At 45.5% G+C, this 18,069-nt stretch overlaps 1 protein-coding gene across 2 annotated transcripts in view; it reads left to right on the forward strand.

Annotated features, from left to right (window-relative positions):
• The window catches only part of PSTPIP1 (proline-serine-threonine phosphatase interacting protein 1), a 50,273-nt gene that overhangs the window by 4,605 nt on the left and 27,599 nt on the right, over positions 1-18,069 (forward strand). For both annotated transcript variants that reach the window (XM_064668449.1, XM_064668448.1), the window contains exons 2-3: positions 13,548-13,648; positions 16,971-17,045. In XM_064668449.1, coding sequence (XP_064524519.1) covers positions 13,548-13,648; positions 16,971-17,045 — 176 coding nt within the window. The remainder of the gene's footprint in view (positions 1-13,547; positions 13,649-16,970; positions 17,046-18,069) is intronic.

The raw sequence follows: 18,069 nt of genomic DNA on the forward strand, positions 1-18,069 counted from the left end.
GGCACCCATGAGGTGGGGGCAACCACGACAGTCATTGAAACCAGAGGAAATCACAAGTAGAAAACCTGGTTAGTCGTTGTGGCCATGGAAATGCTTCACAAGTCAGTGCTGAGCAGAGCACAAGAGCTAAAATGAAGCTCAAACAAACGAACACTAGATGAATGGGTTTACAGCAAGTTCATGTTAGGTCAGTGACTGAAATAATCAGACAGTTAAATACATTTTATTACAGTTTTCTGATGACCATGCTGCAGATGAGGGGCGTTGACTATTTAAATCTGTTGATTAATGAAGTAAGTCACTGTGACAAATTTGTTAATATTTTTACACAGTTGTATCTGGTTCATTTGGACCCATCCTGCTCTGCAAAAGTTGTTTGGTTTTGCTTGGGCTCAGAGAAATGGAGGATTCTTATTTATGCCAACTTTAACTGTGCCATGAGTATGTATTTGAAATATGGAGTAGATGAGTCATCGACTCTCTTTTCACCGTACACAGACACATCTAAGGAGCAGAACAGCACCTAAACGAGCACTTGTCACACACAGCTTGAAATGGAGCCTCAAACAGAGATCAAAGAGGGTGTCCTCTGGCTTGCTAAAGCAGCCTGTTGAGGTGCATTTTCTGGTGGCAGAGTCACAGAATGGCCGGGGTTGGAAGGGGAGATCTCCAGCCAGCGCAGGGCCGGTCACAGCTCCTTGTGCAGCACCAAGCTTTGAGTGTCTCCACAGAGGGAGACTCCACAACCTCTCTGGGCAAACTGTTGCAGTGTCTCACCGTCCTTACAGCAAAAAAACCTTCTTATGCTTAAACAGGACTTTTAGAATTTCAGCAGGTGCCCACTGCCTCTTGCCCTGTCCCTGGTTCCCCCTGAGAAGCCCTGGCTCCATCTCCCCTCCTCCCCCACAGGTATTTATACACACTGAGCCACCTCTTCTGCAGGCTGAGCAGTCCCAGCTCTCTCAGCCTCTCCTCCCATGACAGATTCTCCAGGGTGAATCTCAGAGTCTCCCTGTGAATCTCATTTCCACACACATTTTCCTGGCAGGACTGGGTGATTCCCAGCCCGCCCCTTTCCCCCCACAAGGCTCACACTCCTGCTTCTCTTCCTCCAGAATTTACACTCACTGCCTGGGGACCTCGTGCTGCTTTGCAGGCACAGGGCAAGACCTGGAGCTTCAATCCAGTTACACTCATTGCATGCTTGTATGAAAGGCAAGCCAGGCTGCTTACTTATATTTCAGCTCCTTTTAGCTCAAAAAACCCTTCTTCTGATTTCATTTTCACGCCATAATGTGGCAAGGCAGATGGCACAGAAAACACTAGTTTCATCTCCAGTTTAATCTAGGTTTTGTAATAAAACTTTTCTCAGCAGCCACACTGCAATAATGTACAAAGTTCACTGTGCTGTTCAGTAAAAGTTTGGGGATTTGAGGCTGGGATGAGGGGAGGGCTCTGCACAGGGATCACTCAGGGTGTCAAGGTGAAGAAACAAAATCATGTTGAAAACGTGCATCTAGATCCCAAGAGCTTTTCAGTTCTCCAAAGAACTGCTCCCTTACTACAAATGGAGTTTAGTACTTCTTTAAAGTGGTGGAAAAATGTCACTGAACAAGACTGAGGAATTGAAAAGTTCCATAGTTCTTGTTGCAACTTTATCTTTGCTTGAAATGAAAAGTAACAGTCTTGAGAATAAAGTGAAAACATACCAGCTCAGTCTAGCTTAGAGATACCAGCTCCTGTTGTTCCATTCAGGTAAATAAATAAATAAAGACAAGCTTTTTTTTTCTTTAAAGTTAGAGCTTTTCAAATCAAAAAGCTATTTGGTGCTGCTCTCAATTTCTCCAGGCCTAATCTATTCCTAAAATGAAAAATAAACAATAAAGGGTGGAGAACAAAGAAAAGAGGAAAATAGATGGTCAGCAGCCCTGAGGTCTGAGTCTCATCACTTCAGTGCTGTAATTACTGCAGGGTTATTAACGAGTCAGAGCAGACAAACAGCCCTGGGGCTGCTGCTCAGCAGGATGGGAATCCCCAGGAGCACCAGGAGAAGGAAAGGGGGCACCTGCCATTGCAAGGCCCTGGCTGCACACCTGTTAGGACTTGTGCTTTTGACAAAACCTTTTTTATAGGAAAACACAAAACCCCCCAGTTTTCCTGGGGAGCTGTTTTGGAAGATAGAGCTGGGTGAGGATGAAAAAGTTCACGTCTGGTGAAGGCTTTGTCTGGAGATGGAGGATTAAGTGCAGTTTCTAACCAAAGAGGAGGGGACCAGACTCATAAAAACCCTCTGTGGTTCTGGGAGCTCTGCAGGGAAGACACAGCCAGGAACAGGAACTGGAGCTTTCACTGCCCACAGCCCATTTACCTGCACCTGGAGTCCAGGTATGTCTTCCCTCATGCCACCAGATTCATCCATAAGTTAAACAGCTGGAGAAAGGAGAGATTAAAATGACATTCCTCTTCCCTGGACAGGCAGTGGATGGGGGATGTGTGCCAGCTAAGGCAGGGGGATGTGTCAATCAGATCTGCTCGAGCCAGAGGGAATTTCTTCCTTCTATCAATGTGAATGTGAATTTTTGTTGTTTTCTGTTGCTGCTGTTCTCAAGAGGAGAAATGTGGACTTTTAAAATCTTATATAATAATTCACAGGGCAAGAAAACTGTGTCTCACTCTGCTCTAGAAGTGATAACAGTTCCTTTCACACGAGAAGCTCATGGATTTTGCCGGTTAATGGACGAGGCAGCTGTGAGTGACTGGACACCTTGTGTGTGACAGTCGGGCTGATGCAACAGTTTTAACAGCCCAAAGGGTTCAGCAGTAGCTGTGCTGGTGTGTGTACACACTTAGGTAGAGCCTGCCCATTTCCCAAACCTCTAGAGTTTGCAGCAGAAAGGGGGTGCATCCAGCTCATTGATTCAGCAATTCTTCAACATACCAGCATTAATCCATTTTTAGTTATTTTTGTATAAGGCAGGACAGACATTTATGCAGGTGGGAGCAAACACAGAGAAGTGCCTGCCTGAGTGTAGTGTGATACTGGCACGGTTCTCCCACCTGGACAAACTGCTTGACTTTACTGACATGAAACCCTCCTGTTTTAAGAGTTTCTAAAAACCTAAAGCTGTTTTTGTTCTGTTGGATTGCACAATTCCCCGGGTCTTTGTCATACACCACACACCATGGAGTGTAAGAATATGTTGCATCCTATTGAGTAATGGGATATGTTGAAAGTGATGATTGAGGTGGTGAAGATCTCACGTAAAATGGAAGTGGTAATGCAGCTACTGGAATAATCCTCACTAAGAAGTGAAGTAAACCTCTAATTCATTCCCCTTGTGCAGCAAGACTCTGAGAATGTTTCCTCAAGTTTTACCCTTCTCCATGTGCCAGGAAAGCCCACTAACAGAATGTCTGGCTGACAGGGGAAGCAGGGACCGTGGGTGCAGCAGTGTGCTGTATTTAGTGCCTTTCTCAGGACTAACAGGAAACAAGTCTAAGCTTTTTAAGACAAGGAGGAGAAAGATATATATATATACATTATAAATTAATGTACCAACTAATAAGCAGGTCTGTTGCCTGTGGCTCTACAAGACCTGGTGAACAGTTGCCTCTGTCCCTGGGTGGGTCAGGGGTGTTGCAGGTTGCCTCACTCACACTGGTCTGGGACTGAGCCCACGGTGCTTGCAGGAGAGGAGCTCTGTTGTAACAGAGAAGGGACCTGGAAGTGGATGAACTAAAGAGGAATAGAAACAAAAGTAATCTCTGACCATCATTTTGTATAGAACAGAAGTATCCTCTACTTGTAAGATTCTATTTCTCCTTATTTTACTTCCAGTTTCTCTTGTGTTGCTAATGTTATTCAATAAGAGACTGAAGCAGTGTCTGATTTCACCACTGACACATTTATCTGTCATGTTCTGGAAGGACCATGGCCAAACAGTGCTGTGCCTTGGGAAAGACACGTGGAAGTGCTCACTTCTGGCCTCTCTGTTGGCCCCCAAGAAGCAGCCACCTCACTTTATGGGTTAGGCTGTTGTCTGAAGTCACCACATGGAGAAAATATAAAGGGATGCTGCCCCCTCAAGCCTGTGTCATAAAGCCACCTCAGGCTCTCATTTAAAACTGGTGAGGGATTCTGCTTCCCCCTGTCCCACTTCCCACTATCCCCATCACAAAGGTGTTCCAGAAGTTTGTTCTATCCGGATTTCCTGAATGGATTCCTAGCTTTTTGTCACCCTTCTTGTTGTGATGCATCTCTGTCTGCTGGCTCCTTCCTCCTCCTGGGACAGGAGCACCAGGGCTGTGAACTGCTGTGCAGCAGGAGCATGCCATGGCCTGAAGGTGGTCAGAGATCCCTCCCTGCAAGAGCTTCAGGTCAAGGCTGAAGTCAGCAGAAACTCATGGAAAGGGGAAAAAAAAGGATGATCTCAACCTGGTAAAATGTGCAATTCAAGAGAAAGTGCAGTGTTCTCTCTGGCTGCTTTACCATACTTGGAATGAAACAATAAATGGCAGCATCTCAAAATTAAAAGAGATGCTCTTCTCCTACTCAGCACAAAGAAGGTGTTCTTGCTAAACAGGACAGCACAAGGTTTCCATTTCCTGACTCTGCTCGTGCCTTTTGTGAAGGGTTCCTAAACTGAGCCATTATGAGAGACAGGCAGCTGAATGGAGGAGATTCTCTGGCATGTCTGCAAAGCTCTATTTCTGCCTTCCAAAAGGCAAAGCTCCTTCTATGAAATGACTGAAAGAAGCTGAGAGTTCAGAGGTCACTATTACGTTCTCCAGGGCTCTGGCTAAAGCTTGAAGGACTGGTTTTGTGGTTAATCACGCTGTGAGATGTAAAAACACTGCTATGCAAAGAAAAACAGAACACTTGTACTCTTGACAAAGACACCAAAAATTAAGCTACGGTTTTTCTTCCCTAGGAAACACTGTGCATTCTCAGAATATTATTTAATCAAATTATTAAGAAGGGATGCTAAAATGGAGCTTATAAGCACAAGCAGAGTCCTTTTATTAGACTGGAATTGAGACCTTCCAAGCCTGTTCCCTGTGTGTCATTAGTCTGCCAGGCAGCAGACTTCACCTGCAGAAGTGAAGGAGGCTGTTGTGCAGCCATCACTTTGTAGCTGTGCAAATCATGGGGTGAGTAAAATGTGAAGAGAGCCCAACAACATGCTGTGACTATAAGAATGCCTAATACATAACACATGAGCAGTCCAGGATGCCAGGGGGGAGGACAAGGGCTCAGGAAGCTGAGAAGCAAATTCCTCTGTCAGCAGAACTCTAAAACTACCATTTCCTTCTCAGAAAAAAATTAGCAATGTCAAGAGCAAAAGACCACTGGGAAGCTACTTGTTTGCTCAGTGTTACCAGTTTTGCAACGCTGTTGTGTAGTTTGTGAAATCTCAATTTCAGTTTTATTTCTGGGTACCCCAGCTGCTGCAGGTTTGAAGTCTGACGAGGATCTTTGCTTTCATTTGAAGTTGAAGCCTGTCTTGCTACAGGGGCAGTGGGAGATGGCAATCAAACAGCTCAGCAATTGGAATGGTACAGAGGTACCATTCTTCCCTTTGATTTTTGAAGGTCCCATTCTATGCTATGTCTGGCAATAAACACCATTTGCTCCCCTTGAAAAGTACTGCATCTCAGGTTTAGGTAACAGGGTGCAGTAAAACTGCAAACTAAGCCTCATGTGGAAAATGCCCAAGTCAACTCCTGAAATTATCACAGAAAGTCCCACCTACATCCTGAGCAAACATTTTTGTTTCTGATGCAGAGTGAATTTACAAGAAGTGACAGAAATGTTATAGAACCAGCTCCAAACCACCTACTCGTCCTTGCTTTTTCTGCTTATATGGGGGAAAAAAATCATACACTTTTAAAAAAAGTATTGTGTTTTTAAGCTTGTATAAATTCTGTAGTCAGTTCAATCTTGGAGAGCACAAGCTGCCACCACATTCCCACCCACTCCAACCAGTTTCAAGCAGCAGGAAAAAGGAGCTCTTGCACAGTGCAGCAGGACACAGCATGGTCAAAGGCTTTTAAGCTCCTTAACCAGTTCACTGTCACATGAGCATTTCTAGCAAAGGACTCGTGTCACACCCAGCACTGCTCAGGGGAGGATGTTTCAGTTGAGGTTCTGTTCTGGACAGGATGACCTTCCCCCAGGTGTGGGCTCAGTTCTTTATCTGGTTGCTCAGCTGCCTTGTCAGGTGCTGACACGTTTCCAGGACAAGGCAGTGGAGGGTCAGGCTGAGACCCCGGGGTTGGGTTTTGCAGAAAGGCTCTGTCACATCCCAGGGGTGCAGAGCAGAGCTGGGATGGCCTCTCGTGGGACAGGAAGCACTAAACACCAAATCACTTCTTATTGCACCAGGCACACCCCCCTCTGAACCACAGCAGAGCTGGAGATGGGATTTAAACAGTCACTTGGACATCAGAGACATAAAATAGCAGCTCTTACTGCTATCCCTTTTTATTTCCCTGCTTATTTCAGGACAGCTTGAACGGCACAGAAAGAGAGCAGTAAAATTCCTGAGACACTTCATCTCATGAATATATTTCTCGAAATACTGGGAGATTTTAAAGTATACCAGGGGAAAAAACACAAAACATAAAATGTAAAGCAAGTGATTCAATTCCAGCAAAAGGCCACGGCATGGTAGGAAATATCCTAGCGTGTACTTTGAGATTATAAATCATGTTTGACTGTGGGATATTAGATCTGTTTGCTGTTCACCTGCAGTACATACTAAGCCCTTGGTAGAGCACTTGACAAGGAGAGTGGCAGATCAAGAGAACAAGACCTAGAAACACTCTTTCTAAGCAGGGCCACTACACAGTGGTATGATGCAATGATATAATTAATTGGTACCACTCACTCAGAACAACTTACTTTCAGTCCAGGACTGAGGTATCATGTGTGATACCACTGTGCATAGGAAGGATTTCTTACAGACAGTTGGAAAATATATTGGCAGAATGATGCTTGTTCAAAACTCACTGTTCCCTGTTCTCTCTAAACTTCCTCCTCTCATCGGTAGTTATTTCCTTTTTGACTCTGGAAAAGTGAAGCTTAATTTTTTACCTTACTAAAACTGTTATGAGCCTACCTAAACTGAACAAGATATGATGCAAAAAAAGTTTGATTTAGAGAAAAATTCCAAAGATACCCATAACAGATTTAGTTTCGATTATTTTTCTCTTTTGAAAATTTGTATGGACCCTTTATTTGAATGAGTTAGCAACATTTAGCATTTTTAGTCCAAAACCACTTGAGGACAATTCTGATCTAAGCCTTGGAAAAATATTAAGAGCAAAGACAAGGAATGAATTTTTACAGCTAAATACTTTCATATTTAAGAGAAAGTGTGTGGGGTTTTTTAAATATTTTTTTTAGTATGAGCAGATAGGACATTTAAAATAATTCCTAAATGAAGGCTCATTAGTCTAAAATAACCCCTGGTAGCTGTGCTATGACTGTCAGTGCTCGTGGCAGTAGCACTGCAGCCTGGTCCATCTGAGAGGTGCAAAGCAGGGAACTGTGGACTTTGATGCTGTTTTTACCACCCCAGCAGCTCAGCACTGTCCTACCACGTACTGAGCAATGCACCCAGAGTAGTTATTTCTTTTCCAGCCTTTCTCCCCCATCAGGGTGGGGGCACTGCCTCTCCCCAGGTACCACCCGGCCCCAGTTCCTGGCAGGTTTTGCAGTGGAGGTGCTGGGCCGAGGCCTTTCCTGCTGCCAGCCAGAGCTGCAGCCCCCAGAGCTCTGCAGAGAGCCAAGGTGCAGCTGGGGGCACTGCCCAAACAGCACCCACAGAGCTGCCAGGACTGCTGAGATCCTGCCAGGACTGCTGAGATCCTGCCAGGCCGGCTTGTCCTGCAGGAGCAGGCAGAGCTTTGAGTTGTGGTATGTAGACTACCTCCAAATAAAGTCCTGGATGGGCAAGCCAGGTCCCAGGATGGTTAGAAATGCTCCAAGAAATCCAGCCACAACAGAAAAGCCACAGTTCCTACAGCACAGCCACAAGGACTCAGCAGTTCATGGCCCTTTGTGACCATTCCCAGCTGGATGTGCAAGTGCTTTGCACACAGGCTTGGGGAGTTTTGCTGTAGTTCAGTCCATTGTAAAAGCTACTAAAACTGTGCTTCAGTGACCAAGCCAGCATTTCAATCTCTCTTCCTTGATATTATTGCAACAGTAACCTTGCCACTTCCAAATGTAGACACTGGCTCTTCCAAAAGCCTTTTGGTCCCCTCTGGGCACCCGGCAGCACAAGGCTCAGAGGAATATGCTCTGGAGTGAGGCTGGTTCTCAGTGAAACTGTGGCACCCCAGCAATGTCAGTGCTGAACTTTCTACCCTCTGGGCAGGGAACTGACCCCATCAGCCTTCCCTTGCACATTCCTCACCAAATCAGAATCCTTGGAGCCTCTCCCTGATGGCTGCAGGATCCAGCTCAGAGCCAGCCAGGAAGAGTCTCTCCCCCAATTAAATCCTGTTGTTTACCTGTGTCATTACCTATGCAGAAACTCCTACCAGGCAGTCCCAAGGCACAGATCTCTTAGAAGAGTGCTGATGGGAGGGAGCAGCATCGTTAGGCCTCTAAGGGAAAAGGAAGTGGAAAGAAGGAAGCTATCCCAGTGTGCTCACTGTCAACACCTCTGCTTGCAGTCTCCCATACCTCCTGTCAAGTATTCCAGGAAAAGCTGTTCTGGTTAAACCAGAGCATGGAAGTTGTGTTACCCTCTTTGATATTCCTTTTGTCTCTGGAGGAACAGTGCTGCTCATTGCACTGAGGGCAGCAATGTCTGGGCAGGAGAGAGGAGATGCTGCCTCTCCATTAGCTGGGACTTTCCCCAGGAGAAGGAAAAGCCCGGGCTCAGGTACAGAGACACATGTACAGCACTAATGGATGAACCTCAGGACAATGAAATCCCTGTGTCAAGCACTGTCTTACCAGTGATTATAGGTCTGTTGGACAACAAGGAACAACTAATCTCTTTAATTAAAGTAACAAAGATTAAATCCTCTTTCATGGCCACACACGCTTTGACTGAGTGGAATCCCTTCCTTGGCAATGAGAGAAATTACTGGTGGTGAGTCAAATCACCCTCTTCCAAGCAGCCACTTAGATTTTGGTATAAGCAAATGATGTTTTACGCATTTAATGACTACATTTACTATCTAATTATAGCAGTTTTCTGATTTCTAAAAAAAATAAAATAGTTCTTTGACTATTCGTTAGTTGTTACAATTATCACAAAGTCCCAGCTGAGAGGTACCAAGCACTGTCTGTGTAGTGCAGCTTTAACAGCCTTTGCAAAACCATTCAGTGTGGGTGCTAATTATAACACAAAATGGTAAATGGAAAATAGAATAGAGGCGAGACAGCTTAGCAAGACTAGATGGTTGTTTAATGAGATACAATCTTGCTGTCTGATTGTCTTGACAAAGAAAGTGTGGGTCTGTTATGGTGCTACACAGGAAATCCTCAAGAAAGTAGAGAAGAAAAACAAAAGAGGACTGAACAGAGCAGGAGAAGGAGAACCATAAAGTGCAAAGACACTGATCTGGGGGAGATGCTGGAGACTTGTGCCAAAATGGAAATGCTGGAGCTGGAGGAAAGAATCTCCAGAGCTGGTCTCAGGATCATTGTTATTCAATGTATTCATTGGATACTGGCTAAGACAGGAAGAACAGGCTGGAAATAGCTGTGGTTGATACAAACAGGTAGAATGAAGTACTGTACAAGAGGTATCTGATAACCTTCAGGCCTGGGGTAACAGAAAGCAGATAAAAATCAAAGTTTCAAAGTGCCAAGTGAGAGTAAGAGATCAGTAGCAAAAAAAGTCCAATACACTCTGGGACCTTGTTAAATAAAACAGCAGGAGAGGAGAGAATTGCAGGCATATCCATAGATCATAGCTCAGTTAGGTGTCACTGCTATGATTTGATAGTGGAAGAAGGCAAATGCAATCCTCTGATGTACCAGAAGTGTTTCTCAGAGAGCAGACATTATTGCCATGGTACAAAGCATCAGTTAGACTTTACTGGAGGGGTAAAGCATCGTCCTTGTTCAACAGGGATTTATTCAGCCTTGAATAGGGGCTATAATGACACATGGGAATCAATGAAAGGAAAAAATAGTATGTCAGGAAAGGGCAAAGGAGGTTTGTTTGAATGCAAGAAGAGTTTGAGAGGGGATGCAGTTGTACAACACGAGAAAGAAGAAATAGAGCTGTTGAAATGTCTCAGGAACAGTGTGGCAGCAGGAGCAAGGAAGTGATTCTGCCCCTGGACTCAGCACTGGTGAGGCCACCCCTGGAGTGCTGTGTCCAGTTCTGGGCCCTCAGCTCAGGAAGGACACGGAGGGGCTGGAGCAGGTCCAGAGAAGAGCAACGAGGCTGGGGAAGGGACTGGAGCACAAGTGCTGTGAGGAGAGGCTGAGGGAGCTGGGGGGGCTCAGCCTGGAGAAGAGGAGGCTCAGGGGAGACCTCCTCACTCTCTGCAACTCCCTGACAGGAGGGGGGAGCCAGGTGGGGGTTGGTCTCTTCTCCCAAGAACCAGCAGTAGGACAAGAGGGCACGGCCTTGAGCTGTGCCAGGAGAGGTTTAGGTTGAACATCAGGAAGAAATTCTTTACAGAGAGAGTGCTCAGCCACTGGAATGGGCTGCCCAGGGAGAGGGTGGAGTCACCGTCCTGAGCCTGGATGTGGCATCAGTGCCATGGTCCAGTTGACAAGGTGGTGTTGGATCAAAGATTGGACTTGATGATCTCAGAGGTCTTTTCCAACCTAGTTGATTTTGTGATTCTGTGAAATGTTTGTGTAAGTAAACTTAGACCTAAATGATTTGTGACTCCGTTGTGGTTGGAAATTCAGAAGCAATGTTGCAGGACGAGCGACCGTAGCAGCTCACACTTATCTAAACCTGGGCTGTCAGCATTTCCTCTCCCCCCCTCTGCAGCCTGTGACATGCCAGTGGCATGTGCTGCTCAGACCACAGCCAGATCTGCTGCCTGGGAGGCCTGGTTTAGATTTCAGATCCTTTGGTTTCTGAAACAGGGCTTCCACATTCTTCAGGAACACATAGCGAGGACAATAAAGCAAATTTTGAGATGGATCCCCCTCCAAAATGAAGGTAGATTAAATGAGTGCCTGTGGTAGGAAGTCCTTTTTAGCCCTGTGTTTAGCTGGAGCCAAATCTCTCTCCAAGGGCTAGCCAGAGGGGCAACACCCCTGGCAGGCAGGAACTGGAGGAGATTCCAGCTCTCCTTCGGAGGCGGCTGCAGTGGCTCCATTTTTAACACGTTCAAGTCTTGCTCCTGTTAGCAGGCAAGGGACAGAAAGCAAAACTGTGGAGTGAGGTGCTGGCTGTTTTGAATATGGCATTGCTTCTTCCCCTGGAATTTCTGGGCTTAGAGCAGGATGTGCAGAAGGCTGGGTCAGGTCCATTAGGTGGTTTTGGCAGGCCCTGGGAGGGTCATGCTCAGCAGGCTGACCCCCAGCACACTGCTGTGTTTGTGGGGTGGCTCTGGGTTGATAACCAGCTGGTGCTGCATTCTGTGGTTAGAGAACTTAGTAAGTTGTACAGAATTTGCCATCCTTTCACTATAACAACTGTGCCAGTTTAAAAGAGCTGGGGGAGACACCAAGTGAGTTTTAGCATTTGCTGAAAAAAGAGATGTTGAACAGAAAGAGCAGAGGAACTTCACAGAGTGGTTATTGCTCTCCCTTTGCTGCCTGTGGCAGTGGCTGACTGCTGGGCTGATACCAACCCATATGATGTTTTCATTTACCTCTGGGCAGCATTTCTGGGACAAGGAAGCTGTGTACTCAGCTATGGGAGGTAGCTAATTGCATCTGGAAATATATAATCAAAATGCTGGGACTGTGAGCTGGTTGTGGAGCATCTGAGCAGAGTTTCTGCCAGGCAGAGGGAGCCATTTATAGGAATTTTTTTTTTTTTACAGCAGTGATGCCTTCTGCCATTGGAATGTTCTCAAAAAAAAGAGGGGGGGGGGGAAGTGATGAGTCCATTGCCAGGATATTATCAAGAACCTCTCCTACATTCCTCTGTGAATGGCAAAGCTTGCTGCTTCTCATTTATTCCACAGCAGGATCCCTCCCTGGGATGTATGTGTGTAACTTGCCCTTGGAAACATTAGGAAAACTAATGTTTTGGGTTTGAGATCCTGTTTCTTAAGGGGTGATCCTATCATTGTCCTGTGGTTGCAACAATGATAACAGTGGGTCCATTGCACCCTCTCCATATGCTTTTATCTACATCATTATCTCTCCTGGCTCTGGTAGAGCCATTTGTCTGTCTCCTCTGGACCATTATCCAACTGTCTTTCCTTTCTCCCCTCTGCTCCTGATAAGAATGTCCATTAGGGAAGAAGGAATTAACTGCTGTCAAGAAACTGTAGCACTGGAAATGTTACTACAACCTGTAGGTTTACAGAGATTATCTGCAGAAATTTATCCTGGCTCTTGAAGAAGCAAAAAAAAACCCCACTCCCAGGTCTGCAAATCTCCACAGAAGCCCCAGGGCCAGGTGAGCAGCACCAAGGCTGCCATCAACCAGCACCATCCTTCCTCAGTGTCCCTCTGTCCTCTCCAGTCCCAGCAAGAGGGAAGCAAAGCTCAAGTGCCCAACAGTTGCTTGCCAGAGGATCTTTTCCAAGTCCCAAAACTTAAGCAGCTGCCTTCTTCACAGTCATGGTGGAAAGCAATAAAGTAACCCATTTGTTAAATGATAACTACTGAGGGGACAGTGGATGGATGTATAAACTGCATTCAGTTCATATATAAGCATTTGTATTGTAGATAAAGTGCCTGAGGGAAGGAACACACTCATTCCCTTTATGGTTACACAGCCTGTGATTTTGCCATAACGCTGTAACATAAAGCTCAGGCAACATTCACCACTGCATTTTCAATAACATTATCACTCTGGACTGCTTAACTGAGGCACTCTAAGGAAATATGGCTTGTCCCAGTCCTCTTGTGAGGCAGAGGGAGGACCAGGAGTACAGGAGAAATTCTTTCTCCCTGTGTTACAAATCCTCATCTGAACACACTCCACTGGCTGGGTGGCACAGTCACCACCCCACAGATCAATACTTGTACTGAGTTGTCTCTGACTATTCTTTTCAGAAAACATATGGTAAGAGGAGCTGTTGTTCTTAACAGCTACAATACATCTCTGCTCTGCAGGGGTCCCACACCCAAGGCTAAACATGACTTCCCCAAAAAGACAGCTAGTGCCACTTTCCACACAGCAAGGCTTGTGACCCACTTCACAAATCTTTTTTCAGTGTTAAAAAATAAAGTTGATTTGATAAAAACTTTTACAGATTTCCACTTTGGAGAAACCTCACCCCTACCTGTGCCCTTAGCCCTGGGCTAATCTAAAGGTCCATTTGGATTTTCCAGAAAGTTAATTTGCTCCACATGACAGACAGCCAGTATGTGTTAAACCTGTAAACTGTTGTGCCCAAATCAGCTCAACTCTTTTCCTTTCTGTCCTCAGTGCAAGGAATTCACCTTCCACACTGGCTACGAGGTGCTCGTCCAGCGCCTGCTGGAGGGGAAGAAGATGTGCAAAGATGTGGAAGATTTGCTCAAGCAGAGGTATGAAAAACAGAGTGAAAAAATGTGAGCAGGCTCCTTTTTCTTTCCTCTTTGGCATCTGGAAAGGAATGGTAGCCTGGTTCTGATTAGGTAGTGATATGAGTTTACATAGAAAAGCCTGACTGAAACCCCAGCCTTGTGGTGTGCTTTGTGAAGGTAGATAACAAATGGAAATCTCACAGATTTGAGAAGGGAAGAGGAGGTTGAAGGAGCCAGAAACCCAGGGCTCCGTTAAGGCCCCGGTCATCATCGCTCCCGATCCCACGGCAGCACACACATCCACAAGTGGCATTTCTAAGTTTCCCCTTCTACAGGAAAAAATGACTTGCACATTTCTGTTTCTCTTTGAACGTGCTATTGCCACAAGCACTGTTTCAGTTTCCTGCCACTACCAAAAACGAGCCATTTTTCAAATACAGAGCTACATAAAATGCTGCCTAAAGCCTTCCCCAGACACCCAAGCCAACCCACATCATTTGCCAACCTTACCAGGCTTTGAGTAACAATGTTGTAGTTTGTGTCCCTCCTCACCTGCCTCTTGTGGTGCTGCTCAGCAGCAGCTATGGACAGCTGACAATTTTGTGGGTGAGAAAACATATTACACTGCTGCTCGGGCTCCTTTGCCATTCATTTCTGTACTTCTGACTTAGGAAAATAAACCTGAAATTTGGTTCTGTTCTTAAGTGGCTTCAAAACAGTTTCAACGTGTAGCATGAGGCACACACATGCTCAGGCATGACATGCAGGAAAGGCCACACAGTATGGATTATATACACAGCAGCTCATCTCAGCACTGTCTCCTCAGGAATATTGCTCTGCCTTCCTCAGTCACAGCCTGCTTTTTCTCTCTGTGCTGTCCCCATGTAGTTTTTTTGGTTCAGGGGGTTTTTCTGAAGGCTGTTTTTCAAGCCCTGGCACTTTCAAGGGGTGTGAGCTCTAAGACTGACAGGTGAGTGTTTCACAGCTTGTGAAGAGTCTCCCTTCGAAACCTGAAGCTATTTGAATTGCTTTTCTTGACCACCAGTGGAAGCCTTTTATACTGGTGCACATCAGAGTCCTGAAGTCACATCTGCCTGATGGCAGCTTAGCTGCAAATGTTTAAAATAGCTCCTCTGTGCCTCATAACTTACAGGGATCAGAACTACACTGCAGGCTTCAGGCAGTGGAACTCTGCATTGGATGCTGCACATGCCCGTGTTTCTTTCCAAAACATTACAGAGGCTTCAGCAATTTGCAGGATAAGGTTTTCCCTGGTTTTTTGGCGGACTTTCCACAAAGAAATAAAAAATACATGTACAGTCATTTTGCAAATCATAGAATCAGCCAGATTGGAAGGCACCTCTGAGATCATCAAGTCCAACCCTTGATGTTTCCATGAGATTTTTTACACCCCCAAAACATTCCAGTGAGTGTGTCTATGTGTGTGTATGTGCATGTTGAGGGAGGAGGGAAAGGAGAAGTGGGCACTGAGTTAAGGAGAAAGGTATGATTTCCAGTTTACTTCTGCTGGACATTTGTCTCAGCCTGTCCTCACATCATTCATGGGAATGACCTGGGAGCAGATCAAAGGATGGGATGAATCTCTGTTCCTAGAGGCTGCCCATACCACTGGCTTCATGCTGGAATTGCAACAAGGACTCCTGCAGCAGCTGCCCTGCCCACACTAACATGGGATCAGTTTTCCACCCACAAATCCCCCTGCCTGGCCTGGAGAAGGGACTAGGTGGTGTGGGAGTGAGAAGGCAGCTGTATTCCAGAACAAAAGCCTGGATTTAAAACACAAAATACATTCCAGCTCTGGATGGCTGCAGGGAAACCCAGAAGCTGCGTGTAAGTGTACCTAAAAGTGGGAAAGGCAGCACCAAGATGTGAAGAGATGGTGTCAGCCTCCTGCCAAATTCCTCTGGCTCTGGGATAGTCCAGTCCTGTGCCTGGGGGTTCAGGAATTTTTGACCCAAGGGTTTTACAGGAGCTGGGACTGGCTTAAGAGCTGGCCATGCTTTTTTCCCCATCATATATTGTTTACTGAGCAAACAAACTGGGACTGCAGCACTGGAGTCATTCTCATTCCTGTATAGGCACTGGCATTAAGCAAAGTCTCTGACATAAAAGTGTTTCTCGTTACTAAGATCAGAAGCAAATGAATCTATTCTGCATTGTTATGTGTCTCTGGAGTGTATTTCCATTTTGATGACATTTCATTCATCTAACATGGCAATGAACTGGTGTGGCCTGCCACTGCAGTTTGCACCCTGTTCCTCTGGAAGGAATTCCAAAGCAGTGATGGAGGAACACCCCACTAAAACACAGCAATTCCTAGTGTGGGAGAAGAGCAATTAGCTGAGAGCACATGCAATGTTAGACACAAGAGAGCCAAGGACAGAGGCCAGGAACACCCTCCACTCTGGGCTGTGGTGACTGTGGGTTGCTGGTCCACCAGCCTGACTGATCTCCTTGGACTGGGGGAAAATCATCCCTCCCCCAAATGCTAGCACCAGGCTATCTGTTCTTTATTAATTACTGACCATTCAGTAGTTTTTAGCAGTTACTCAAAGACTGAAAACTTGGTTCCGCCCTGGTCTTACACCCAGGAGGAAGGAAGTAACATATTTAGTACAAATACTTCTTTTGAACAGAAAATAGAAATGTCCTCCAGAGCTGGGGGAGGGGGAAAGAGAAAAGAAAATATTTGTATTTCTTTATTAACCATGGAAACAGAACCACTGTCCTGAGTCACCAGTTACAGTTCCCCCTTAGGTGAGACACCACATTGCACTGTCCCTTCCACTGAACTGCCCCGGCCTCACCCAACAACCAGCAAGGCTCCTTCCACTGCAGCTCTTCAAGCAGCACCTCAGGTTTCTATATATATTCCTGCTACTCCTGGCTCCCATGTATTCTCCTAAACCTCTCCTAAATGGATCCTGTGGAACCTACTCTTTGCTCCCCTCCTGGTCAGTATTTTACTGGGTGGGGTCAGCCATCAGTTTTAGGCTCCTTTTGCAAAGGAGGTCCTGTGTTCCGAGCATCTTCACCTCAGCTCTGGGCACCTCTTGTTCTAACTGAATCCACATTGGGGGGGCAGAGTTGTATGGAGCACTCCACAGGAATCAAAGCCACGACAATGGGCTTCATTTCCCCCTCATTTTTTCTGGAAATAGCTTATCCCGAATATTTAAGAGGTTAACTAACAGCACCAGGACTGGAGAAATAGAATAAATTGTGTTCCTCGTGGCTTTGTACCTCAGATACAATTACAAGATTTGTGTAAATGTGATCCTGATACCACTAAGAGGAATTGAGCAAGTTTTTCTTTTAACAGAGCACAAGCAGAAGAGAGATATGGGAAAGAGCTGATTCAAATCGCCCGAAAAGCAGGGGGACAAACAGAAATCAAGTAAGGAACTCTTTCATTATTCATGCAAACAAAATGATTTTGGAAGAAATATCAGACTCCTGTGTTTTGCCTATGAATGGCATCATTCATAGCACAAGCTGCTCACTTCAGTGTGTTACACAGCACTTCCCAATGTACAGGAAAAGTGGGGGGACACCATTGTCCTTCACAGAAGGATTCACAAAATCTCTATTTGGAAACTTCCAGTAGGTCCTTTCCTGAGATTTTTTTTTCATTTCAAGATTCTTAATGTTTAATATTTGCTTCCAAAAGCAAACTAAGTGATGGGGAAAAAAGGGAAAGGGAAAGGAAATGGTGGTGAAATGTTTAGGATGGTGGCTTGGCAATTCTGGGAAGCTGGTGGACCCTGAGAGACTGTGACAGAACAGGTGCCAAGTGCAAAGACCCCAAAAATCAGTTTCTGCAGCAGGAAAAAATGCTTATCTTAGGAACACAAAATTTAAATCTCTTTGTAGGGACTTAATATGAAATAAATCAATGGAGCTACTGAAATGCACTAAGATGACATATATTCTTCTCTGTCTCCTCCACTACGATCTTAAATCACATATAAATTGTGTTGGGAGGGGAAGATATATGTTGGCATGGAATTTAACTTAATAAACACTGCTGATAAACTGCTGCTATTATTGGTGGCAGCAGCAATAATGAGACATTTTGCCATTATTGTAACAAGTAATAATACAGTAATAAGGTGGCAGAGGATGAAGATGTGAGGTCACAGAAGACAAGCCTGAAAGAGAAGACCTCAATCTAAACACAACCCAGCTCTATTGATCCCTGGGGCCTGCTGCCCTCATCCCTCCCATATCTCATTCCTTAATTGCAGTCTCCTTCCCGTGTCCATTCATCACTCTCAGTGCAAGCCTGGTTTCCTGTTCATATTTTATGGGAAAACTTGACCCCAAAGCCGTGTATGGCCACGGCAGGGAAGTGCCAGGGAATCACCTGTAGCATTGACTGTGGGTTTGGGGTGGTCCCTCCAGGCTGACAGGGAAGCTGG

This window comes from Pseudopipra pipra, chromosome 12 (assembly GCF_036250125.1).
Source record: "Pseudopipra pipra isolate bDixPip1 chromosome 12, bDixPip1.hap1, whole genome shotgun sequence".
NCBI classification, from domain to species: domain Eukaryota; kingdom Metazoa; phylum Chordata; class Aves; order Passeriformes; family Pipridae; genus Pseudopipra; species Pseudopipra pipra.